This window comes from Geotrypetes seraphini, chromosome 10 (assembly GCF_902459505.1).
Source record: "Geotrypetes seraphini chromosome 10, aGeoSer1.1, whole genome shotgun sequence".
NCBI lineage: Eukaryota > Metazoa > Chordata > Amphibia > Gymnophiona > Dermophiidae > Geotrypetes > Geotrypetes seraphini.
Genome location: NC_047093.1, coordinates 103,974,867 through 104,001,496, shown reverse-complemented (window position 1 = coordinate 104,001,496; position 26,630 = coordinate 103,974,867). Strand labels below are relative to the sequence as shown.

Here is a 26,630-nt window from a genome sequence, read left to right as displayed (position 1 = left end):
TTCTGAAACCACTTTAGGTAAAAATTTAGGATGAGTACGGAGGTCCACCTTGTCATGATGAAATACTGTGAAAGGAGGGTCCACTACTAAAACTTGTAGCTCACTGACTCTGCGAGCAGACGTGAGAGCAATGAGAAAAACCACTTTCCAAGTGAGATATTTGAGATAAACCGAAGCCATTGGTTTATAAGGAGGCTTCATCAATTGAGCAAGAACAACGAGATCCCAAACCACCGGAGGCGGTTTGAGAGGTGGTTTGACATTGAAAAGTCCTTTCATAAATCTGGAAACCACAGGATGAGCAGAGAGAGGTTTCCCTTTGATAGGCTGATGAAAAGCAGCTATTGCACTGAGATGGACTCAAATGGATGTGGATTTGAGACCAGATTGAGACAAATGCAACTGGTAATCTAAAATTGAAGACAAGGAGGTAGATTGAGGTTCCTTGTGATGAATGGTGCAAGAAGCAGAAAATCTAGTTTATTTCTGATTTTAACATTGCTGAGTAGTAGGCTTCCTAGAAGCTTCTAGAATGTTCTGTACAGATTGAGAAAACTGTAGAGTGGCAGTTAGATTGAGAATACCAAGCTGTCAGGTGTAGAGCCTGCAGGTTGGGATGAAGCAGAGACCCCTGACTGTGTAAGCAGAGACGGAAAAACTGGTAGAAGTGGATCCCTGCTGCTGAGTTGAAATAAAAGGGAGAACCAAGGTTGCCTGGGCCATCGAGGAGCTATCAGAATCATGGTGGCATGGTCTTGTTTTAGTTTGACAAGACCCTTGAGAATGAGAGGGAATGGAGGGAACACATACAGGAACTGATTCGTCCATTCCAGAAGAAAAGTCTCAAGGCGGTGAGGAGAGTAGATCCTGGAGCAAATCAGAGGCAGTTTGTGGTTGTGGGGAGATGCAAAGAGGTCTATCTGAGGAGTTCCCCACTGAGAAAAAATGTGATGTAGAGGCGAGGAATTAAGTGTCCATTCATGAGGCTGGAGAAGACAACTCAATTTGTCTGCCAAACAGTTTTTCCCCCCTTGAATGTAGACTGCTTTCAGAAAGGTGTTGTGATTGATTGCCCAGTTCCACATCTTTTGAGCTTCTTGACAAAGAGGGAGAGATCCTGTACCTCCCTGCTTGTTGACGAAGTACATGGCGACTTGATTGTCTGTCCAAATGAGGACGACTTGATCATGGAGAAGATGTTGAAAAGCTTTGAGAGCATTGAAGATTGCTCTGAGTTCCAACAGATTGATGTGACAGCAACGATCCATGCTGGACCTATGGCCTTGAGTACGGAGATCATCGAGATTTGCCCCCCCAAGCGTAGGTTGAGGAATCTGTTATGAGGACCTTCTGATGAGGGGGCGTTTGAAACAGTAAACCTCTGGAGAGATTGGAAGAGACTGTCTCAACAAAGGAGTCACTGTAATGTGCTGAGAGAGTGGGTCAAAGCCTGAGTTCACTGAGATGCCAGGGTCCACTGAGGAATTCTGAGGTGAAGTCTGGCAAAAGGAGTCACGTGAACTGTAGAGGCCATGTGACTAAGGAGAACCATCATGTGTCTGGCTGATATTGAAGATTGGGAAGACAGTTTCCGGCAGGGTTGAAAGAGAGCATCCTGACGCTGTTGAGGAAGGAATGCTCTAAGTTGCACAGTATCCAGTACAGCTCCAATGAACTGCAAAGTCTGAGAAGGTTGTAGCTGGGATTTGGGAAAGTTGATTTAGAAGCCCAAACTTTGGAGGAATCACTTAGTCCGTTGGGTCGCTACAATAACCCCTTGAGATGTTGAATCTTTGATAAGCCAGTTGTCCAGGTCCGGAAACACCTGGAGCCCATGGTTGCGCAGAGCTGCTGCTACCACAACAATGCACTTGGTGAACACTCTGGGAGATGATGCCAGGCCGAATGTAGCACTCTGTATTGAAAATGAAGATTTCCCACCCGAAATCTGAGGAACTGGCGAGAGGCTGGATTAATGGGAATGTGAGTGTAAGCCTCTTTGAGATGCCAGAGACAACATGCAAAATTTTTCTTTGACAAGAAATTTGTTGAGTGCTCTGAGGTCCAAGATCGGTCGCAGATCGCCCGTCTTCTTCAGCACTAGGAAGTAATGGGAGTAAAACCCCATGCTCTGCTGTTCCAGAGGAACCTCCTCGATGGCACGGAGATGGAGCAGAGTCTGGGCTTCCTGGAGAAGAAGGGTGGTCTTATCACAAGCCTAGCACTACAGCTAGCCTTGTTCCAGCTAGAAAGCAAAGGAACTTAGCCCTGAAGATAAAGAGAGCTGATCAGTGCAGCAGCTCTCCAACTAGCATGGAGCAGAACTCTGATTCTGGGGAGGTTTCCTAAAAGCAGGAGCCCTGGGAGGAGTTAGAACAGAATGAGAACAAAAGCTCCTTTAAACCTAGACCAGTCTCTGGTAAGACTCAGTTTAGAAAACAGGCTCTAAGCCCTTTAGGCACACACCTGCTGAGGTTAATTGAAGTGCAACCGTCACGTTTGAAAGTCACTCAGAGGTATAGAGTTCTTCAAGAAGAGAGTTGCGCCCTCTAGTGATGAACCAAAGTATATTTTTCTGTCGTTGCAACTTTATTAGTTCTGGTTACGCTCCAAGTTTGATTACAAAAGTAAATAAATAAATAAATGTCTTTACAGTCTTTCAAACACTTGTATGAAAATACTTTGTTTTTTCTTATCTTTACAAATCTTTTCAAATGAACATCGCTCTGTGAGAAAATTGAGAGCAGTTTGATAATTCAGAGACCCCGAACCTGTTATAAACTGAATTATCAAACTGCTCTCAATTTTCTCACAGAGCGATGTTCATTTGAAAAGATTTGTAAAGATAAGAAAAAACAAAGTATTTTCATACAAGTGTTTGAAAGACTGTAAAGACATTTATTTATTTATTTATTTACTTTTGTAATCAAACTTGGAGCGTAACCAGAACTAATAAAGTTGCAACGACAGAAAAATATACTTTGGTTCATCACTAGAGGGCGCAACTCTCTTCTTGAAGAACTCTATACCTCTGAGTGACTTTCAAACGTGACGGTTGCAATCCTGAAGTTTGGTTACCAATTTGAATGAGAAGACAGTTCTTTTATTTGAACTCTAATATTTTTCTGACTTCCACTAATATTTAACTATTAGTACCCCAGTGACATTATAAAGAGGTTAATTGAAGAGCAGGAGAAAGCTCCGGGATAGCTGAAACTTGCCCTTCCCCCACACAGGCTGGGGCGTGGCTCTCACAGAGCAAGACAGGTGGAGCAGTGCAAGCCAGGGAGAGTCAGTGCTGAGCCACCAGAGGAAGCAGATGCATGGCTAGGTGCTCCAGAGGCTAGGCAGGGAAATGAAGTGGAGATGCAGGATTCAGAGGAATCCTTACTGGTAAACCAGCCAGACTGCCTGAGGCCTGTTGAGGACAGAATGGATGAAAGCTAAGTTTTTCCTTTTTGTTGCTTTCTACTGCACTGTGTTATGAGAAAAGGAACTGTATGTTTGCTGGCTGTGGGAGAATTTAAAGGCACGTTGCAGGGAAAAGCTGCCCTGCCTGAAAAGGACTTTTGACTGGGGTTTTGTTTTTTTTTCCTGTTTTGAAAGTTAAAGCCACTGATTAACACAGTGGGAATTGTGGGGCCGAATCCACACAAGATCCACAAGGTTGGGATTGCGGGCGCCAATTTGGCGGTTTTGAGAGTGGATTCGACAATTCCCTACCCCCACCAACTTACTAGGGTTGGTAGGGGAAAGCCTGATTAAACTTAGGCAGGCACAGTGTGCTTTACCAAGACCAGTTAATTTTTGCAGGACTGTGCAATACTCACCAATGGTTATTTTTCTTTTCGCTTGAAAGAAGCTGGTGAGAAACTCCAGGACTTACCCTGAGGCAAGGGTGTGGCCAGCCTTGTGCTGACTAGAGAGTTGCGCGGGGACAGAAATCACACCCATTCCCACCAGGATCCTCTCCGTCCCCACCCGTCCCCGCCAGGATCCTCTTCGTTCCACCCGTCCCCGTCAGGATCCTCTCCGTCCCCACCCATCCCCACAAGGAATTACCTCCATCCCCGCCCGTCCCCATAAAAAGCAGCAATTACTTCTGACAAGGTCATCAATTCCACAGTTTCTTTTGTGTTTGCGCTGCTGTTTTCCTTGTGGAATCTCTTTGGTGGAGCACTTTTTTTTGTTTTCTGTTCAGGTAATTAACTTATAAACCCCCCTCTTTTACTAAGGCTGACGTGTCCATTATATTATATGGATGAACCCTGCTTCCAAAGCCTTCCATCCCCGTGGGAGTCCCGTTGGCTAGAGCGGAGTCCCGGTGGGAGTCCTGTGGGCCAGAGAGGGGTTCCCGTGGGAGTCCCGTGGGTTAGGGGGGGATTCCCGCGGGATCCTGCAGGACCCATGGGATTTCCACGATCCCTGTTCCCGTGCAGACCTCTAGTGCTGACCTGGCAGTCAGAAGGACTGCAGGGCTAATTGCCAGAGCAAGTGAACTGTTTGAGTTGTTTTTTCCTTATTTTGCATATATTTTGAACATTGGCTACATTGCTGAATAAAACCTTCATTATTTGAACTGTGGCTGAACGGTAGCCTTATTGTGTGAGAACTGTTGCCATTCTGACCATTTAATTCGCAGAATATTATTATCCCAGCAGGACTTTCCACCTTTGAAGGCACGCCAGCGTCAGTGTTTTGTGCGCTGCCCGGTATCCGACCCAGGACCCGGTACTGAGAGGGCGACAGTCTGCGATGGATTTGAAGGATACTCTCTTGGAGGTAGATCTGAAGGAATCTGGGTGAAATGAAGAGAATATCCTTCCCTGATGATTGAGAGGACACAGAGCTCCCATCATTGGTAAAAATGATGGAGACAACCTCCAATGGGTAAAGGAAAGGACAGAGGCAGAACGATTGAGGTTATGCTCTGTGTAAGGTGGTCAAAAAGACTGAGAAGGCTTGGATGCAGCAGAAGGCTGAGATTTTTGTTGTCTTTGCTGCTGTTGCTGCTGTTGTTTCTTAGTGGGCACTCTTGAATAAGGAGCTACCCGCTGAGGAAAATGCCTCTGGTAGGATGGAAGAGGTCTGGAAGTCTTAGCAGTGGAAGTCTTAGGCTTTGGTCTGATGATGGAAGTAAACAATTTCTCATGTTCAGACAAGTGTTTGGTAGCTGCCTCAATAGTCATCAAAGAGCTCATTGCCCTGACAAGGAATATTAGCCAGAAGATCTTGAAGATTTAGGTCCATGTCTACAGTACGAAGCCAGGCAAGGTGACGCATAGCCACCGAGAAAGCAGTGACCCGCGAGGAAAGTTCAAATGCATCATCCGAGGATTGAAGAAGATGCATGTGTAATTGAGCCAGAGTGTGAGTCAGCTGTTGAAACTCTGGAAGACGATGTTGTGGAATATATTTGCTAAAATCAGGCAAGCTGTTGACCAGTTGCTTGAGATAGGAAGTAAAGACAAAGTTGTAATTCAAAACCCTGGTTGCCATAAGGGAATTTTGATACAAGTGACGGCCAAACTTGTCCATAGTCCTGCCCTCTCTTCAAGGGGGGACAGCTAGAAACACAGATAGATTTTTTTTTAACTAGTCTAAGATATGACAAGTGCATTATTGACTGCAACCAACAACCGTTAATGTTACAATGGCTTGGTGCCCAATCATATTTGCATAGCAGTTAAAGTACATGATACCTATGGAATCTGTTTACATTGGGGGGGTTTCCATCTGTTAACAAATACTTGGCAATAACAGTCTTAAAGTCCAGGTTACCAATGGTGAAATGTTCCAGAAGTCTAGGTCTAACTGTACAGTCTCAAATGGTTTGGGGTCACAGTTCTGAGCTTTGATATCAAAACGCAAGAGAAATGAAGCTTAGCTCTACCAAAGACACCCAAGCTCAACATAAGTAGACAAATTTTTGCTGATGTCATCAGGGTAGCAGTAGAGCTAAGGATCTTTCCAGCCAATATGCAGCTGGCAATAGTAAGCATTTTTATGTCCACTGCTAGCTGTATTCCAGGATATTCAATGGTGGGTCATGCCTGGGCACAAGAAATGAATATCCATTTGCAGGTTGGCTGCTAAACTTATATAGTTAAGAGCAATATTCAGCCCTTAAGGGCATAAGATAACATAAAAGCAGTACTGAGGGCCAATATACAGCCCTTAACCACTGTGAAATTATCTCCCTGGCATCCTGAGGACCTGTTCTGACCGGCTAAAATTCAGGAAAATGTTAAAGACCGAACTATATGTTGAAGCCTTTTTCTAAATTTTTGTTGTAGAGCTAGTTAAGGTATCCTGAACTATGATCATCATGATATAATTTAGTGAAGATTGACAACTTATAATTTCCTCTTCAGGCAACTTTAAGGGGGATGTGGTAAGAACGGTAGCGTAGCTGGTTTTAAGAAAGGTTTGGACAAGTTCCTGGAGGAAAAGTCCATAGTTGGTAGCATGGAATATTGCTATACCTTGGGTTTTGGCCAGGTACTAGTGACCTGGATTGGCCACCGTGAGAACGGGCTACTGGGCTTGATGGACCATTGGTCTGACCCAGTAAGGCTATTCTTATGTTAGTATGTGATTATACTGTAAATGAGTGTTGTTCATGAATGCTATCTTGAACTATTGTGAATGTTTTACCATAAACCGCTTAGGAATAGGTGGTCTAGAACAGTGTTCTTCAACCACCGGTCCGTGGACTGATGCCGGTCCACAGAAATTTCCTGCCAGTCCACAGGGCCAGCACGTGCATCAGGCCTAAAACAGTGTTCTTCAACCGCCGGTCTACGGTGCGATCGATGCGGCGTTATCTTCAAGCCAGTTCCCTCTTCCTCACTGATTCAATGCACAAAGCCATGGGCAGTGGCTCCTATGCACGTCCTGCGCCTGAACCGGAAGCCTTCTCTCTGACATTGCAACATCAGAGGGAAGGCTTCCAGATGAGGCATGGGATGTGCAAGGAGCCGCTGCCCGCAGCTTTGTACACTGCATCAGTGAGGAAGAGGGAGCTGGCCTTAAGATAATACCGGGGGTGCCATAAAATGGCCAGGTGGGAGCAGGCCAAAAGGTAAGGTATAGCATGGAGGGAGGGAGACAACAAAGGTAGGGGGGAATGATTTTATTTTTGAATTTAGTGATTGAATTATGTCAATTTTGAGAATTTACATCTGATGTCAGTGTGCTTTGTGTAGTTTAATTTTGTGGTTAACCATTATGTGATGTTAATAAGATTATATTGTGTATCTGTGAAAAATGAATGGAAAAAATAGTGTTACAATTAGTACTATTATGGGGATGGGGTCTGGGGTGGAGACTGGGTAGAGATGGGCAGGGTCTGGCCCACGACTTAGCCCAGTGTTCTTCAACCGCCGGTCCACAGACCAATGCCGGTCCACAGAATAATTCTTTTATTTCTGCTGGTCCATAGATGTAAAAAGGTTGAAAAACACTGGTCTAGAACTTTTTGAAATAAATAAATAATTATTTGTGCCAACTCTGCCCCTGTAATTAGCCAGTTTCAGCTCAAGCATTAACCACAAATATTCAGCAACACTAATTATTTAAGTGCTACTGAATATTTATGATTAGCCACTGACAAGTGATTTAAATGGTCAGGAGCCTCTTCAAGCTATTTAAATCACTATGAATATTGAGTGGTTTATTTCTCCTGCATTTTCGCAGCTACGTAATCAGCACTAGCAAGTTGGGCAGCATTATAGTGTTTTGGCACATTGCCCACACCTGATGTAGAGAAAGATTATGAAGTTCCTTTTCTACATAAAGTCTCATACTATGAGCTAGATTCACTAAACCTTCCGATCCTGTACCGATGATCGCAAAACCAGTTTTACAGGTTTTGCGATCGTTCCCTAATCCCGACCCAATTCATTAAACTGCTGCCCGATCAATCTCCTCTCTGATTCGATCCATCCATGCAAATTAGTAAAACCTCATGCCAAAATAGCAAAGCAATTGATTCACTAACAATTGCTTGACTATTTTGAATCAGGTTTTACTATCCTAAAACCCAACTGCTGAGGTGCTAAGCCAATCAGGGCCTTAGGCCCCTTCCCCATGCATCACATGATTCACTGGGATGGGGCCTAAGACCTGCATTCGCCATCAGAGGAGGCCTGGAGCAGGAGGGACTTAGCACCCCTCCTGCTCCCAACTTACAGGTACCGGGGGGTGGACCAGGTCGGTTTGGGGGGGGGGGAGGGGTTCCAACGGCAGGAGGGAGTTGGCATCCCTCCTACCATTAGTTTGATGGTGGCACCAGTCAGACGGGGCATCTGGTGGCAGGAGGGAGTTGACATCCCTACCATATCTAAGTTGGGGGGTTCCATGGGGGATGCCAATGGCAGGAGGGAGTGGGCATCCCTCCTAACCTTTGTTTTGGGGTGGGGAGGTGGGAGGAAGGAGCGCCGATGGCAGGAGGGAGTTGGCATCCCTCCTGCCATTTTTTTAAAGCGGTGGTGGGAGGAAGGGAGACCTGACAGCAGTGACAGCTTCTCCTGTCACTCCTGTCAGGGCTCTACCCCGACTCAAATCGCTCACTGAGCGAATGAGTCGGGAAGTTTGCATGCAAATGATTTGCACCTCCGTGCAAATCATTTGCATGCAAACTTAATAGTGAATCAATCGCTGTTGGAAAATTGGCCAGAGAATCGGCCAACAGCGATTGAGTCGCTATTGTTAGTGAATCTAGGCCTATGTCACTACCTTCATCTTTGTAAAATCTGATAAGAGAGAACTAACCCTTCTTACCTTTTTTCTAATCCTGTGGACCAGTCCAAAGACAAAGCAAGACATTCAGAGCCCAGATCAACTGAGCAGATTGGCTCCAACCTGCACAACATCTGCGGGAAATAAAAATAATGCATCAGGAGAGCCATCACTTCTGGAACCAAAAATACCGTGCTTCCTGTCGCTAACAGAAAAAAAGTAAATATAACCAATGTAAACAAATATTCCCTAAGTAAAAGCACTTTCTGTTATTGAACACACTTTACAAAAAAGAACTACACGTCTACACACACCAGATTATTTCATTTTGACATTGGCTACTATTGCCCTCACTCAGAATTATTTCTGTTTTCAAAGGAAGCTCTATCAACAAATTATGGGCACTCATTGGTACCACTATGGCTCCAGATGTGCCCAATTTATATGTTGTGCACTTTGAAAATATACACTTAAAAAATCATCCATTTCAAAGCGAAATTTGTCTATATAGGAGATATATAGACAATGTTTTTGTACTTTGGAGGGCCAATGTAGTTAGGTTGCATTGTTTTTATGATTGGTTGAACTCTAGAGACCAAAATCTCAAATTTAAAATGCAATATGAGAGCATTGAAATTTCCTTCTTGGATAGCTGAAACGGCAGTTCTTTCTACACAGATGCGGCGAGACCCAGAAACCTGCTACAATTATGACGCCTGCTGCGGAAGCCTAAAAGAACATTGATATAGATTTGTCACCTCAGTTTTTAGAAAGCCCACTGATAAAAATAACTATTTACAGCCATGTGAAAAACTTAGGACACTCCATAAAATATTCAGCTCTTAAGAAATGTTCACATATCAATGTCAAATCTTTTTTTTATTTATCTCTGGAAAAAAAAGTGATGTAATTGCAGGTAAACAAAAATTTTCCTTGATTTACTCATGAAACAAAAGATATCCACAAAAATGTGCATTCCGAGGAATAAATTAGGACACCCTACACACTAATAGCTAGTGTTATCCCCTTTGGCTGAAATAACTGCAGTGAGACGCTTCTTGTAGCCATCTACCAGCCTCTGACATCGGTCTGAGGAAAGTATGACCCACTCCTCAGTGCAGAATCCTTTCAGTCGTGAGATGTTTGATGGGTTTTTTGCATGTACAGCCCGCTTCAAATCACCCCACAGCATCTCAATGGGATTAAGATCAGGGTTTTGACTCGGCCACTCCAGGACTCTCAATTTCTTAGTTTTCAGCCAGTCCTTGGTGGATTTACTGGTATGTCTTGGGTCATTGTCATGTTCCAAGTTTCCAAGTTTATTCAATATTTGATTAATCGCTTATTCAACATTCTAAGCGATGTACATAGTATAATAATAAACATAAGTTAATAGGGGGAGACTGACAATTTAATTAATAAACAAAACAAAACACTTAAGACAAACATGGGATACAAAGGGAAAGGAGAAGGGAAAGAAATAAAATTTTGAGAAGGTTAAAGAAAACATTTATGGTAAACAACATTAGGAAAGGAAAAACAAAGGGAGGCGAAAGTAGCACATATGAGATCTATAAAAAACTTTGGTCGGGTCGTACGTTCTGGTTATCTCAGCTGTCAAATACATCTTTAAAAAGAAAACATTTGAGCTTACTTTTAAATCTAACCAAATCTAATTCTTCACGAATATTGATTGGAAGTAAATTCCAGGTTTGAGGTGCTGTGACGGAAAAGATTAAATTTCACCGTGTATTTATAATTTTTAAAGAAGGAACTGTCAAAAGATGTTGATGTTGCAGGGTCTAGTTCCGCTTCAGCTTTAATTTTCTTATAGATGGTCTCACATGTTCCTCAAGCACCCTCTGATACACGGTAGAATTCATGATAGTGAGCTGGCCAGGTTCTGCTGCAGCAAAGCATCCCCAAACCATGACACTTCCACCTCCATGCTTTACAGTTGGTATGAGGTTCTTTTCCTGGAATGTTGTATTTGGTGTACACCAAACATGTCTTCTTTTCTGGTGTCCAAATAATTCAATTTTAGACTCATCTGTCCATAGAGCACTATTCCAGAAGTCCTGGCAAAGTCTCTGGCAAACTTCAGTCTGGTCTTCATGTTTCTCTTAGAGAGCAAAGGTTTCCTCCTTGCACACCTCCCATGCAAGTTAAATTTGTGCAATCTCTTCCTGATTGTAAAGGCATGCACTTTCACATCAACAGTAGCAAGAGTCTTCTATAGGTCCCGTGATGACATTTTAGGGTTTTTGGAGACTTCTTTTAGCATTTTGCGGTCTGCTCTGGGGGTCAACTTGCTTGGACGGCCAGATCTGGGCATGTTGGCAGATGTTTGGAAAGTCCTCCACTTCTACACTATTTCTGGTCTATGTAATGGCTAATGTCAAATTATTTTTAGATCTTTTTAAATCCATTACCACACTTATAAGCTGCTACAATCTTCTTTCTGAAGACCTCAGACCTCTCTTTTGATCTCACCATGGTGTTCACTCTAGAGAGTTGCATGGGGACAGAAATCCCACCTGTCCCCGCTGGAATTGCCTCCGTCCCCACCAGAATCGCCTCCATCCCTGCCTGTCCCCGCAAGGACTCCTCTCCGTCCCTGCGAGGACTTCCCTCCGTCCCCACCCATCCCCCCATAAAAGGTACCTGTCCCCATAAAAAGCAGCAATTACTTCAGAAAGTTTTGATTTTTTTAAAAGTCTTAGTTTATTTAAACCAACAATAAAACACAATGTAAACGAACAACAGTGAATAGAAATAAGAGATGCATACATCACGGAAAGGCACATTTAAGGACAATGGTTGCATAAGAAAAATGTGCAGTAAGTTTAAACTTTAAATGATTTTGAATATTGACCCACATTGCCTCAAAAATAATCATGTTGATTGTACATATATTCTAATTGTAATGATATTTGGGAATTGCTTGTATATCTTTATTAAAAAAGGCTATTAACACTTAAGCAATGTGGCTGACACCAAGAAAGAGGACAATAGCCAGTCAGGGATAATTATTTCTTAAGTCCATGCAGGAACAGAAGTCCATCAACAATATGTGGTCCAAGCTGTGATCGTCTATCCTCAAGAACATGCCCAGCCGATGAAAAACACTGCTCAGATCATGTGCTGGCAGCAGGCACTCCAAGGACTTGTCTGGTAACTTCAGAAAGTTTTCTCCACTTTGTAGACTTGGACTTCCAATAACACAAGATATCATGTGTGATTTCATCAGTAGAAGTCAAGTATGCATCCACCTTAGAAAAGGAGATTACATAGTTTAGAAGGTGTATCTAGCAGGTAATATTGTCATAAGATAAAATATTGAACTATTTAAAGAAAATACAGTCAAACCTCGGTTTACAAGTGTTTTGCAAGACGAGCAAAACATTTGTAAAATCTGCGACTCATAAATCGAGCTTGACTTGCTATACGAGCGTGTCCCAAAGTAAGGGTGTCCAACCTGCTGCCCCGTGTGGCCCACTCGAGGGCAATGCGTTTGTTTCCTCTGCCATCCCTGGATGATTGCCTTCTTGCCGGCTCCCTCCTCCTTGTTGTGGTGTTCGCTCGGGGCCGCGGGCGGCAGCTCCTACATGCCTCCTGCGGCTGGCCCGGTGATACTCCCTCTGGCGTTGCAATGTCAGAGGGAGGGCTTCGGGGTTGGCCTCGGGGGGCATGTGGGAACCGCTGCCCGCAGCATTCTGGTTTTGTAGTTTTAGCTAGAATCCATAGACAATGTCGGTGAGGGAATTAACACTACATTTCCCGTAGATCAAATGTCTCCATGTACTCTAATGTCATAGGTGCGCGAGGGAGGGAAATAGATGTAAGCGCGCCTGCGCACGACCGGCCCTCTCTATCTTGCGCAATGTACCCGGCTGTCCTTTTGCGGCCTTGCAGGCAGTAATCGTTCATCGGCTGAAGGCAAGCGAGCGGAGAACTTGAAAAACAAGAAAGGCGGGGCGGTGTTGAAGGGCCGACGGAAATCCGAGAGGTACAGCTGATGGGGAGAGGCAAACGCGGAGACTAGACCGGAAACTGAAGTTTATCCTGGTAGGTGCTTGTGGCTGCGTCAGCTCAGCCACTGCCTATCAGTGTGTGACAGAGAGTATGAGGGAGCTCCTGCCAAAGCCGGCATGAAGGTAGGCACCCACAGCACAAAACGAACGAAAAAGAAGTTAAAGCTGCAAGGCCCCAGTGAGGTTAGTTCGGCTGTGGAAAGAGCCCCAGAGCCCCAGTTCTGTTACGTTTATGTCGGTCACTGGTAGCAGTAGCAACGAATTGTCCAAGTCTCCGTTATATCTTATGGGGAACTTTGCTTTGATAAACGAGTATTTTGGTTTACGAGCATGCTTCTGGAACGAATTATGCTCGTAAACCAAGGTACCACTGTATATACATACCTCAGACATATTTGAAGAAGTTGAAGAATATAGGTCTTCCAAGAAACTTTCATCTAGTTTTATTTTCTTATTGGGATGCTGCTGCAAGACAGATGAGTCGTCTTGAGTGTCTGCTGTTGGCAGCCTATCTACCATCTCTTTCAAGCTGAACAATGCCTGTGCATATTCTGTTGGTGTTAATGCTCCAAAATTGCATTTAAACCATGGATCCAGCAAAGCAGCAGTACAATGTAACTGATGAACTGGGAAGTATTTACCCAGCATGTTAAGCAGATGGGTTTTCAGCTGTAAGATGATGCAACTGTCAGAAGCCTTTGCAGTGAAGTACTTTTGCAGCTTTATTTTTGTAGATAATACCAGATGCGATGAGGGGCTCTTGTCAGTTGAGAGGCATTTTGTGGCCACATCAACAGGTTCCAAAACCTGAATGATATCAGCCAACAAGTCTTCATTAATATCAGCCAGCAGATACAAAACATTTCTATTAAAATTTAGCTCTGTGCTCAGTACATGAAGATCTACAAAATTTGATGACACTGATTTTAGTGTGAACAGCACACTGTTCCATCGAGTTGATACACATTGCTTAAGTATTGTTAATAGCTGATTGTTAGTTTTGCCAATGTCACCAGTTCTTTCGAGGTGTCAATAAGTTTGGCTACCTCAGGTGTTTCTGTTACAAGGCTGTTTAGTCAATAGATTTTCTTTAGCTTCATACAGACATAGTAGAAGAACTCATCCTTTGTTTAATTTTCCATCTGTCCAGGGTTGCAGGAGTAAGAAATTTCTAAATCATACTTTGGCATCTCAGGCAGCTCTTCATGACAACGAATTCTGAATATTGTTGCTTACTACCCATTCTTATGACCATTTTAGAAAGCAATTGAGAGCCAATCTTTTTTCTAAATATTTGACTGTTTAATGAATCATCTTATTTCATGTAACATGTTTACTTTTATAACTTTTTGTAAACCGCGTTGAACTTCTGGTTACGTGGTCAATAAGCACAATGTTATGTTATGTCTGTGGTGAACACATTGTCTTGACAATACACCCTAAACTCATCCAGAACTGACTTTACTGTCCATTTTATATTTTCAGATGTATGATGCTCACCCAGTAATCGAGTAGCCAAGATACATGATTCAGTTTGTCAGTTACTGTACAGTCACAGTTATGTAGCTGCGGTTGCTTTGCTTGTGTGTCCAGAGATCAGTTGGCACCCCAAACTGTGACACTGAGTCTAACTTGGCCACGAGTGTGATCTTCTGTTTCTCCACAACACCATCAAGATGTTGAGAGAGAGTTGACCCACAGGGCAGGGCTTGGTCTAGGTCAACATTACCATATTTAGTACCTATGGAGATGAACTTTGATACAAAGTTACTAAGTCCTTCCCTTTCAACAAAAGAAAAAGGCCTGACTTCTGTTGCACACATAGTGACCAAAATATCAACTACCTTAGATTTTATGTTACCAGGTATTTTATTGATATTACTTGAGAGAGAAAAACCTGGTAATGCTGTAATTTTTGTTGCTGGCATCCGGTTTGCACACTAGTCCTTGTGAGCCCATATGCCACTGGTTCCATCACATGATCTCCAAGAGAGAACTGTCTTGCATCTCAAGCAAATTACAAAAGGCACTTCCTTTGGCATCAACCATTACCACTTTAAAAAAGTTCCATACTTCACTCTTGCCCTTATTTGCTGCATATGAAATGCGGTCGCTGTTTGAATCAACAAGTTTCTGAACCCCCGTTTTCTTCTCCATCACAAATAATAACAGAAATCAGTCTCTGTAACCAATATAAAAGGAAAAATTTTAATGTATTTCCTATTGTACTGAGCAAAATAAGATTCCCAACCCCTCCAATGTGTTTTGTCTGGCGTCTCCCTCCATTTCTAAGCTAACCGCATAAATGATTTTGAATACTGACCCATATTGCCTCCAAAATAATCATGTTGATTGTACATATATTCTAATTGTAATGATATTTGGAAATTGCTTGTATATCTTTTTTTTTAAAAAGCCAATAAAAGCTTTATGAAAGCTTTTAAATGATTTATCACTCTGATTCACATAATAGTAACTTCCTGCTAACAGATGACACAATCTTTATGGTCACCTTTGAGAGAAATAGTCACTATCCTGATATCACCAAAAATAAGTTGCAGGCCATTGGAAAGTGCAAACTTGAACCAATTGGAAAGTGCAAACTTGAACCAAGTGAAGAAGAGGGCATTGGCCTACAAGCAAAGCTGAATTCATCAGAGCAAGGATTTTTTAAATCATGTAAATTACTATGTTACATTGGGTCGCAGGAGTGAGGGAAAGGGGCATGTTGGGACAAAGGAGGTGTGCCAAGGAAGGAAAAAAGTGTTCTGCTGCCTATGCAATGTACTGTAAAACAGTTTGTAACAGTCACAAAACTATGTACAGACCTGCCCAGAGACGCTGCAGCCACAACTCACTGTCCATAGACCATCCCCTCAGTGCTAAAAGCACAGTTTAAACCACAAGTAGCATGTTTAAAAAAAAAGCACTTTCTGCTGTTTAGAAGCAAGTACTTCTTGCTATTTAAAACACCATTGTGGCAATATACTTAGTATAGTTCAATTGGATAGTTTTGATTTGAAAACAAGTTTTTATTGATAGGTTATTTTCTGTTGCAATTAAGAAGCAAGTACTGTACTCCCTGTTGTTAAAACATTGTATCATGATGTACTGTAAGCTATTATGCAATGCATAAAAGGTTTTTGTTTTTTTACTATATCAGTATAGATTTTTCTCTTTTAAACAGTCAGCTCCTCACTTATATTTGCTCAGAGTCAGCTTCAAATTTTCATTTGACCACAGTCAGTTTTTGTTCTCTGTCATCTCCTCACTTTTATTTGCTCAGAGACAGCTTCTCGTTTTCATTTGACCACAGTCAGTTTTTGTTCTCTGTCAGCTCCTCACTTTTATTTGCTCAGAGACAGCTTCTCGTTTTCATTTGACCAGAGTCAGTTTTTGTTCTATGTCTGAGCTTAGTCTCTCTCATTTGAGGACAGTAAGCTTTTCCAGTTCTGTCTTGGTATTAGACAGTAGTTAGTGCTTTGGGCCCATCCTGTGTACTAGGACTGAGTTTATTCATGTAATTATTTATTTATTATCTTACGGTTGGTTAGTGGGTCCACATTAAGTTAGTCCCCTCTAGCACTACATGAATTGTTAGCGAGTATTTGCACTTTATATTCATAGTATATTTTTATCATATTTGAATTCAATTTGATTATTATGAATTGCTAGAGAGCAATCACATTTACCATTTACCATTACATTATATTGAATTTTGTTTACTACCTAGCATTGCACTTTTAACCTAATCGTTATTCCATTGCTATTTACCACTCTGCACTTTATATTTTTTATCGCATTGCTTATTTATTGGGTGGGTTTTTAGGGAGTGTATGTATGTATTTATTGTGCCTTTATCACCTTTCTCCCCTGGTGCATAAGCCTGAATAAGTCTTGTTTTTTTGGGAGTGTGATTTTTTTCACAGGTTTATCCCGGACGGGATCCACCCAAAGGTTCTAAAGGAACTAAGTCAGGAAATAGCAGGCGCAATCCAGCATGTTTGCAACCTATTCTTTTTTTTTTTTTTTATTCTTTTTTTTAAATTCTTACATCAAGTGAAATACATGTAATACATTCAATTATACAAAAAAACACTTGAAATTATCATTAAATTTTCTTACAATGTGAATTAAATAAACCCTTTTTCAGAATTTATATCATATTAATATTACAATAGTTTTCCCTCCCTACCCCTTCTATATGTTCTATACATGTGTTATTATATCTGATCAGTGGAATAAATTGTCAATGGTCTCCATATTTTATTAAATTTGTTAATATAACCTTGTTGTAATGCCAATACTTTTTCCATTTTATATATATGACAAATTGAATTCCACCAAAAAGTGTAATTCAATTTAGTGTAATCCTTCCAATTCTGAGTAATTTGCTGTATGGCTACCCCTGTTAAAATTAATAAAAGTTTATTATTATCAGCAGAAATCGGACTTTGTGTTCTCATTGCTGTTCCAAATAATATTGTATCATATGATAGTCCAACATGATTTTCTAATAAATTATTAATTTGGGGCCAAATTAATTTCCAAAAGGAATTAATGCAGGGACAAAAGAATAGTAAATGGTCTAATGTCCCCACTTCTATCTTACAATGCCAGCATCTATTAGATCTACTACTATCTAATTTTTGTAATCTCGTAGGGGTCCATAAAACTCTATGTAATAAAAACAACCATGTTTGACTCATAGATGCTGATCTTGTAGTATGTATTCTCCAGGACCAAAATTTTTGCCATTGAGATGGAGAAATTATCTGTCCTATCTCAATACTCCAAATATCCCTAAGTCCTGATCTCTTTTTTTTGTTTAAAAATTCGTTTATTTTCTTATACCATTTTGCGGCTTGGTGTCCTAGAAAATCCGCTTGAAAACTATATTGGTAAACTATATTGAGTGTTAAGATTCTTCCATTCAGGGAACCCTTCCTGAATGGCCTGCTTCAATTGCATCCATTTAAAATATTGTGTTTTATCTAATCCAAATTTTTGTTGCAATTGTGAAAAACTAAGCAGTGATCCATTTACTATTACATCTTTTAAAGTTCGTATACCTGCTTTTATCCATTGTTTCCATACTATTTTAAATCCACCAATTTTGATCCTGGAGTTTACCCAAATAGATTGATTTAAAGATTTAGTCAAAGGATCTGGTGTTAAATTGCTTATAAATCTTAGTGTTTTCCATGTATCTATTAGAATTCTGTTGTCCTTATATCTCCTAGGCATTGTTATACTGATAAAATGTTCTGGATGTAAAGGAAACATGAGGCGCCATTCTAAATATAACCAGTCGGGTACATTTTCCATGAGATCTGGGAGGATCCAATACATTCCCTGTCTTAAAATATAGGCTTGATGGTACCTATAGAAATTTGGAAAATTTACCCCTCCTTCCTTAATTGTTTTTTGTAATGATGCTAAAGCGATTCTTGGTCTTTTCCCAAACCAAACAAATTTTGTTAGAATATTGTTTAATTTTTTATAAAATGACCCCTGAAAAAATATTGGAATCATACTCATTTGATAACAAACCACAGGTAAAATCATCATTTTAACTGTTTGGACTCTTCCCCACCAAGAAAGATGTAAAGGATTCCATTGCTCGCACATTTCTGTTATTTTTTTTAATAAAAGATTTTCATTCTCTTTTACTGTGTCATCAATTGTATTTTTTATAAGAATACCTAAATATTTTAGTCCTTCCTCTTTCCATTTAAATGAATATGAATCAAATAGTCCTTTGGTGCAATGGATATTAATTGGAAGAACTTCAGATTTTTCCCAATTGATTTTATATCCAGAAAACTTTCCAAACTTTTCTATTAAATTAAGTAGATGTGGAATGGTGTCTTCTGGTTCTCTTAAATATAATAATATATCATCTGCATATGCAGATAATTTAAATTCCCAATTAGAAAATGTGATTCCCTTTATTCCCTTAGTTTGATTTATTGCAATTAATAAGGGTTCTAGAACGATATCAAATAGTAAGGGAGATAAAGGACAACCCTGTCTAACTCCACTTAGCAAGTTAAATTTATCAGATAAATTATTGTTTATATTTAATCTTGCTCCAGGGGAGCTATATAATGTTTGAATCATTTTATTAAAACCAGGTCCTATACCAAACCATTCTAGAGTTTGATACATAAACTTCCATTCTACTCTATCAAATGCTTTTTCTGCATCTAATGATATTAGAAAAGCTGGATCATTCAAATTTTTTGCTAAATTTAGAGAATGAAATGCTAATCTAGTGTTATGTGAAGAGTGTCTTTTAGCAACAAATCCAGTTTGGTGTATATCAATAATAAAAGGAAGAGCTTTTGCTAATCTTATAGCTAGCACTTTAGCAATTAATTTAGCATCTACATTCATCAAAGATATAGGCCTATAATTTGTTATCAATGTCGGATCCCTGTTTGGTTTTGGTAAGACAATTATAACAGAATCAGCCATAGTTCCTGTTATATTTCCATTATTTATTTGATATTGATATAAATTTAATAGATAAGGTAATAAAATATTTTGAAATGTTTTGTAAAATTCAACAGTATATCCATCTCCACCTGGAGCGGATCCAACTCTAAGAGCTTTCAATGCTGATTCTACTTCTTTTAAAGATATATGTTCTTCTAAACTTCCTTTTATATAATCCGGAATATTTGGTCCAATAAATGCCTTTAAAAATTCTATACCATCTTGTTCTTTATTTTCATAAGTATCAGAAGTGTATAAATCCTTATAAAAATCAAGAAATTGTTTTATAATATCTTCATTACTAGTGTGTGTATTGCCCTGTTTATCCTTAATTGCAATAATCTTAGATTTTCTTTTTTTTGCTTTAATAAAATTTGCTAATAATCTTCCATTTTTATTTGAATTTCCATAATACTGTACTTGCCGACAGAACATATCTTTCCTTACAAATTGAGAAGAAATCTCATTATATTTAACTTTTGTTTTTAATAATTTCTGCAATGTATCATGTTCCCATTTAGTAATTAATTTTTGTTCTAATAATTTAATTTCTTGTTCCAATTGTATAAATTGTTTTTTAAGTTGTTTTTCCATATATGCAGAATATGATATGATATTTCCTCTCATTGTTGCTTTATAAGCGTCCCATAAAATTTCTATGTTTATGTTATCCAAATCATTAAATTGAAAGAATTCATGCATTTTTTCTTTAATATTTTCTATAAATTTTATGTCTGCAAGTAAAGCATTGTTAAATCTCCAAATTGGTTTAGAATAAACAGATATATCATTTTGTAGATCAATCCACACACCAGCATGATCTGATATGATAATAGGATCAATAATTGCTTTCATCACTTTTTGTGCTATGTTATTAGAAACAAATATATAATCAATTCTTGAAAAGGATTTATGGACCTGAGAACAAAAAGAATATTCTTGATCATTAAAATGAAGGATACGCCATATATCTACTAAATCACAAGTTTGTATCAAATTATCTAATCCTAATGATTTCATTATTTTACTTGGTTTTTTATCCAAAATAGGATCCATTACAGCATTGAAATCTCCAGCTACTACTAAATTAGAAGCAGCCAGTGGTAGTAATATCTGTTGAATATTTTTGAAAAACTCCATTTGATTTGAATTAGGAGCATATAAATTGAATAAATCCAGGGTTGTATTCCTCAGATTCATTTTAATATGTACCCATCTTCCTAATGGATCAAATTTTATTAACTTAAAATCTGCTATACATTTTTTATTTATGAGAATAGCTACTCCTGCTTTTTTTTCCAACAGCAGGTGCATAAAAACATTTGGACACCCAACCCTCTTTTAGTTTATTAGATTCAATACCTGACAAGTGTGTCTCTTGTATGAAATAAATATCAGCTTTTTGCTTATGAAGAAAATTTAGTACTTTCTTTCGTTTGATTGGATGGTTAAGACCATTGACGTTAAGAGAATAAATTTTAAGAGCCATTTAAATTAAAAAGTAATATTTTAATTAAAATTTTATAAATATATTTTTGATCAGATATCCACACATGTTTAATATTTATTCTTCTAGTTATTATTAAACCCTTAATTTTAAGATTTTCTTTAATTAATTTCATCTCCCTTTTCCCACCTCCCTCCCTTCCCTCCCCATTTAGCAAAAATAGTGTATACTTGGTAACACGCATATCAAGGTCAGCCATAACACACTCCAAGAAGACCCTTTAGCTTTCCAAATACAGTTTAAGTCATTAAATATTTAAATAAAATTAAAATATAAATAGTTCATATATTATATATCTGTGAATTCAATCAGTTACATATACATTTCTTAGGATATTTTAAAAGTCTATATTTATTACCATCAATTCATTAATAATTAAATAAATATAGTATTTTTCATTCTATCTCAAAAAACTTTTTCCTCTCATCTTATATTTTATTATAGTAATATCATTAATATGGGAACATAATGATATAGGAACAATAGTTTCACAAGTAAAGAATCTCCCCCCCATGAGAGAACACCGCTAAAATCACACACCAGGCACATACATCGTTTCTCCACTTATCTGATTCTTTCTCTCTCTCTTCTCATTTTTATTTTCTTCTTTTTCCTTGTCTTCTTTCTTCTTCTTTTCTTAAGGAGATTATATTGAATAGTTCTTTACGATCTTCCAAAGTTATTGTAATCCATTTTCTGATTTCTTCTTCTTCTTTTTTCTTCTTATATTTTATATTATATGTTCATGTTGTGTTTCCGGTATGAAAAAAATCCATTTCCTGCGTTCCTTACGCATAGACCTTCGGGATTGTAAGTTTTTAGATTTTTTAAGTCATTTTAAAGAGAGAAGAGGAAACACAATTTAAACAAGCATATATATGCGTCCGGTGTGCGACCCCGCAGCAGTCTCACCACAGGAAAAGAAAAACTTCACCCGAAAAACCATTCCCCTCAATTTTTTATTATTTTTTTTTTTTTAATCTCTGATGTTCCCACCAATATATTCTGTCTGTAATCAATTTCAAAGCAGGCTTTTAGTTATATTATCCTTTCTATATTACATTCATTTAAATTTATGTAAACTTTTTTTTCCATATTTTATATTATAATTATTTCCTGTTAAACTTACAAACATATAATTGCATTAAGCCTTTGAAATTTTTTTTTTTTTTTAGAATGTCTGTTACATTCTAATTCTATTGTAAGAGAGACGTTGAAAAGAATATATTTGAAGCTAAATAAAAACATTCTAAATCGTTGCATTTTGAAATATAGTAAATTCTTTAAAGTTATTTTTCTCTATATAATTAATATATGATGATATATATAGTATAATATTTCCCCAAATTTATATTAATAAATTAAAGACATATTATTCAAAATTAGGATAACATAGGTATTTCTTGAGTTTGAATAAATTTCTCTAGTTTCTCAGCATCATCAAATGTAAAAGTTTTATTTCCGATGGTAACCTTCATGTTTGCAGGATACATTAATCCAAACTTTGCACCTAATTCTCTTAGTTTTGGCCTCAATTCCAACAACTTTTTCCTTTTTATAGCTGTGTTTTTAGCAAAATCAGAAACAAAGTGGATATAAGCATCTTGATATTTAAGACCTTTATTTTGCTTTGCTAGTTGAAGTATTTCTAAGACCTGTTGGTGGCGCAATAGTTTGAATATAAATGGTCTTGGTCCGTGTTGATTTTCTCCTCTCTTCATAGGCACTCTATGTGCTCTTTCTACCTCTATGGGATATTTTGTTTTTATAGGAAGTAGTTTGGGTAACAGATTTTCAATAAAGAGTACCGGATTTCCCTTTTCTGCTCCTTCTGGTAATCCAATCAAACGGACATTACTTCTTCTTTCTCGATTAGAATAATCTTCAATTTCTTTAGTAAGTATTTCTATTTTTTTTCTATCTGTTCGATTGTAACTTGCTTCTTCTTCTACAAACATCATTCTTTCTTCTAGATTATTTGACTTTAATTCCAGGAGATCCATTTTTTTGTTTAGCGCTGAAACGTCCTCTGATATATTCGTAACTTTTTTCGTTAATACTGATAGCATTTCTTTTATTTCCTTTAGTTCTTTTACTACTTCTATATCTGTCATTTTTGAACCTGTCTCCTGTTCCGGTTTTGATCTTTTGCTGCTACCAGCCACCGCAAAGTCGTTTTTGTTCTGTTTTCCTGTTGCCATTCTTTTATCTTGTCTTCTTTATTAATCCAAGCTTTTTTTTCCCTTATTTTTAAAGTTTTTTTTAGACTTTTTGCAGACTTTCAAGGTCTTTTTCTTGGAGCTCACTTATTAGCCAACCTTCCTCATGCGCTTCCAAGCCACGCCCCTCTTTGCAACCTATTCTTGAAAAATGGAGAGGTACCAGAGGACTGGAAACTGGCGAATGTCACACCTATCTTTAAGAAGGGATCGAGAGGTGACCCCGGGAACTACAGGCCGGTGAGCCTGACTTCAGTTATAGGGAAGATGGTGGAAGCAATGATCAAGGACAGCATTTGCGAGCACATCGAGAAAAATGGCCTACTGCGGACAAGCCAGCACGGGAAGGTCATGCCTGACAAACCTTCTGTACTTCTTTGAGGGAATAAGCAGTCAGGTGGACAAAGGGGAACCCATAGACATCATTTACCTCGATTTTCAAAAGGCCTTTGACAAGGTGCCACATGAAAGGCTGCTTAGGAAGCTGTGGAACCACGGGGTGGGCGGGGATGTACACAGATGGATCAAGCACTGGCTGTCAGGTAGACTACAGAGGGTCGGAGTAAAGGGCCAATATTCTGACTGGCGGGGAGTCACGAGCGGTGTGCCGCAGGGATCGGTGCTGGGGCCGCTACTCTTCAACATATTTATCAATGACCTGGAAACGGAGGCAAAGTGTGAGGTTATAAAATTTGCAGATGATACCAAACTCTGCGCCAGAGTTAGGACCAGGGAGGAGTGTGAGGAACTGCAAAGGGACCTCGATAAGCTGGAGGACTGGGCAAACAAATGGCAAATGCGCTTTAAAGTAGATAAATGCAAGGTCATGCACATAGGGAAAAAGAACCCGTTGTTCGAGTATAAAATGGGGGGGGAGAATGCTGGAAGACACCGGACTTGAGAGAGACTTGGGTGTGCTAGTGGATCCATCCATGAAACCATCCGCACAGTGTGCAGCAGCCTCGAAGAAAGCCAACAGGATGCTGGGCATCATCAAGAGGGGCATATCAACCAGGACGCGGGAAGTCATCATGCCGCTGTATCGAGCGATGGTGCGCCCACATCTGGAATACTGCGTTCAATATTGGTCGCCGCACCTCAAGAAGGACATGGCAGTTCTTGAGAGAGTCCAAAGGAGGGCAACGAAACTGGTAAGAGGGCTGGAAAACTGCCCATATGCCGAGAGGCTGGATAAACTGGGGCTCTTATCTCTGGAAAAGAGGAGGCTCAGGGGGGATATGATAGAGACCTTCAAAATACATAGGGGCATAGAGAGGGTGGACAGGGACAGGTTCTTCAGACTAAAAGGGACGACAGGTACGAGGAGGCACTCAGAGAAACTGAAGGGAGATAGGTTCAAATCAAATGCAAGGAAGTTTTTCTTCACCCAAAGGGTCGTGGACAAATGGAATGCGCTCCCGGAGGAAGTGATCCGGCAGAGTACAGTACAGGGATTCAAACAGGGATTGGACAGATTCCTGAGGGAAAAGGGGATCGTGGGGTACTGAGGGAGGTGCTGGGGTGTTGCATAAGTATAGACAGCTCACCCGGTCGTTCAGGTGCAAGGCCGGAGGGTTAGGACATTGATGGGAAGATAGGACTTCGATGAGAAACCTAGGGGGCAAGGGGGCCCCTTCTGGTGATTAAGGCAGGTCATGACCTATTGGGCCGCCGCGGGGACGGACTGCTGGGCGGGATGGACCTCTGGTCTGACCCGGCATAGGCACTGCTTATGTTCTTATGTTCTTAATTTCTTAATGGACTAAATGATGTATGAGGCAGTTCTCATTTAGACTGTGGTCTGGTGCTGGTCACCTATGAGACACCGCCCGAGCCATAAGTTCCCGTTTATCCATCAAAGGCTCATACTGATGTCCATTATTTAATGAAGTTTTTTCATCTCACTTTTTGATTTTTTCCCATTCAGACTTTTTATCCAAGGGACCAAGTGTGTTAGCCAATTTTTTATAAACTCATCATGCATGTATTTTATGTGATACTGCTTTTAATAAATTAATTATACCTTAATATTTTATACATTTTTTGTAATTGATACATAGTAACATAGTAAATGACAGCAGATAAAGACATGAATGGTCCATCCAGTCTGCCCATTAGTTTTACCCATTAAAAATACATTAAATTAACTTGTCTCTTCTTTGATATTTCTGGGTCATAGTCTGTAAGTCCATCTGGTATGTCCTAGGTTCCAATTGCTGAAGTTGCCGTCCAAGCTCACTCCAGCCTATCCAACCATCTTGTTTACAGGATATCTACCATAAAGTCTGACTAGTAACATCCTCATGTTCCAAGTTAGTGGAGTTTCCATCGATGCCCTCCCCAAATCCTACACCAAATCATCACATATGGGACACAGACCGTGCAAGTATGTCCAGTACCGGCCTTAGCTCTATTTTTATCTCACACTTTTTTAAATTCCATCACTGTTTTCCTGTCCACTACTTCCTTCGGGAAAGCATTCCAGACATCTACCACCCTCTCTGTGAAAAAGAATTTCTTAACATTGCTCCTGAGTATTCCTCCCCGCAACCTCAAATTATGCCCTCTAGTTTTAATAGAATTGACTCCTGACCAGCAGAAGGGAGGTGTTGATGTCCCTATATAGGTCATTAGTGAGGCCACAAGTGGAGTATTGTGTTCAGTTTTGAAGGCTGTATCTGACGAAAGATACAAAAAGACTTGAAGCGGTCCAGAGGAAGGTGACGAAAATGATAAGGGGTTTGAACCAAAAGAAGTACAAGAAGAGACTGGCATACCTAAACATGTATACTCCAGAGAAGAGGGACAGGGGAGATATGATACAGACATTTAAATACTTGAAAGGTATTAATATAGAGCCAAATCTTTTCCAGAGAAGGGAAAATGGTAAAACTAGAGGACATAACTTGAGGTTGCAGGGAGGAAGACTTAGGAGTAATGTTAGGAAATTCTTTTTCATGGAGAGGGTGGAGGATGCCTGGATTGCCCTCCTGAGGAAGATGGTGGAGAGGAAAACAATGATGGAATTGAAAAAAGCATGGGATAAACAGAGAATCTCTAATTAGAAAACAAATGGTATAAATAACTAAGTCTGGTATGTGTCAGACTTGTACGGTTTGTGTCTCATATATGGTGATTCAGTGTAGGATGGACTGGGGAGGGTATCAATGGGAACTCCACTAACTTGGGAACATGAGGACATTACTGCCAGATGGTTGGATAGGCTAGAGTGAGCTTAGATGGCAACTTCAGCAGTTGGAACCTAGGACAATACCAGGTGGACTTCAGTTTATTGCCCAGAAATATCAAAAAAGAGACAAGTTAATTTAATCATGTACAGTATTTGTAAAGAGAATAACTAATGGGAAGATTGGATGGACTGTTCAAGTCTTTATCTGTCATTTACTATGTTACTATGTAGGCTTTTGCCGAAACACTGACAGTGTGTTAAGACATTCCTAAGAGCTTGTTCGTTTGCATCCCGTTCGCTTGCCTCGCTTGTTCCTACTGTGTTTTGACTTTGCAGGTTTTTTTGGGAAGTTTTCTTACTCTTCTTTTGTGTGCTAGATTTCTACAGATTACATGCTGGCATCTCCACTAGCAGTATACTAACACAAATAAGATTAA

At 39.6% G+C, this 26,630-nt stretch overlaps 1 protein-coding gene across 3 annotated transcripts in view; it reads right to left on the bottom strand.

Moving 5' to 3' along the window:
* Window positions 1–26,630, bottom strand: part of DPH7 (diphthamide biosynthesis 7) — a 259,140-nt gene that overhangs the window by 127,591 nt on the left and 104,919 nt on the right. For all 3 annotated transcript variants that reach the window (XM_033960736.1, XM_033960738.1, XM_033960739.1), the window contains exon 5: window positions 8,785–8,876. In XM_033960736.1, coding sequence (XP_033816627.1) covers window positions 8,785–8,876 — 92 coding nt within the window. The remainder of the gene's footprint in view (window positions 1–8,784; window positions 8,877–26,630) is intronic.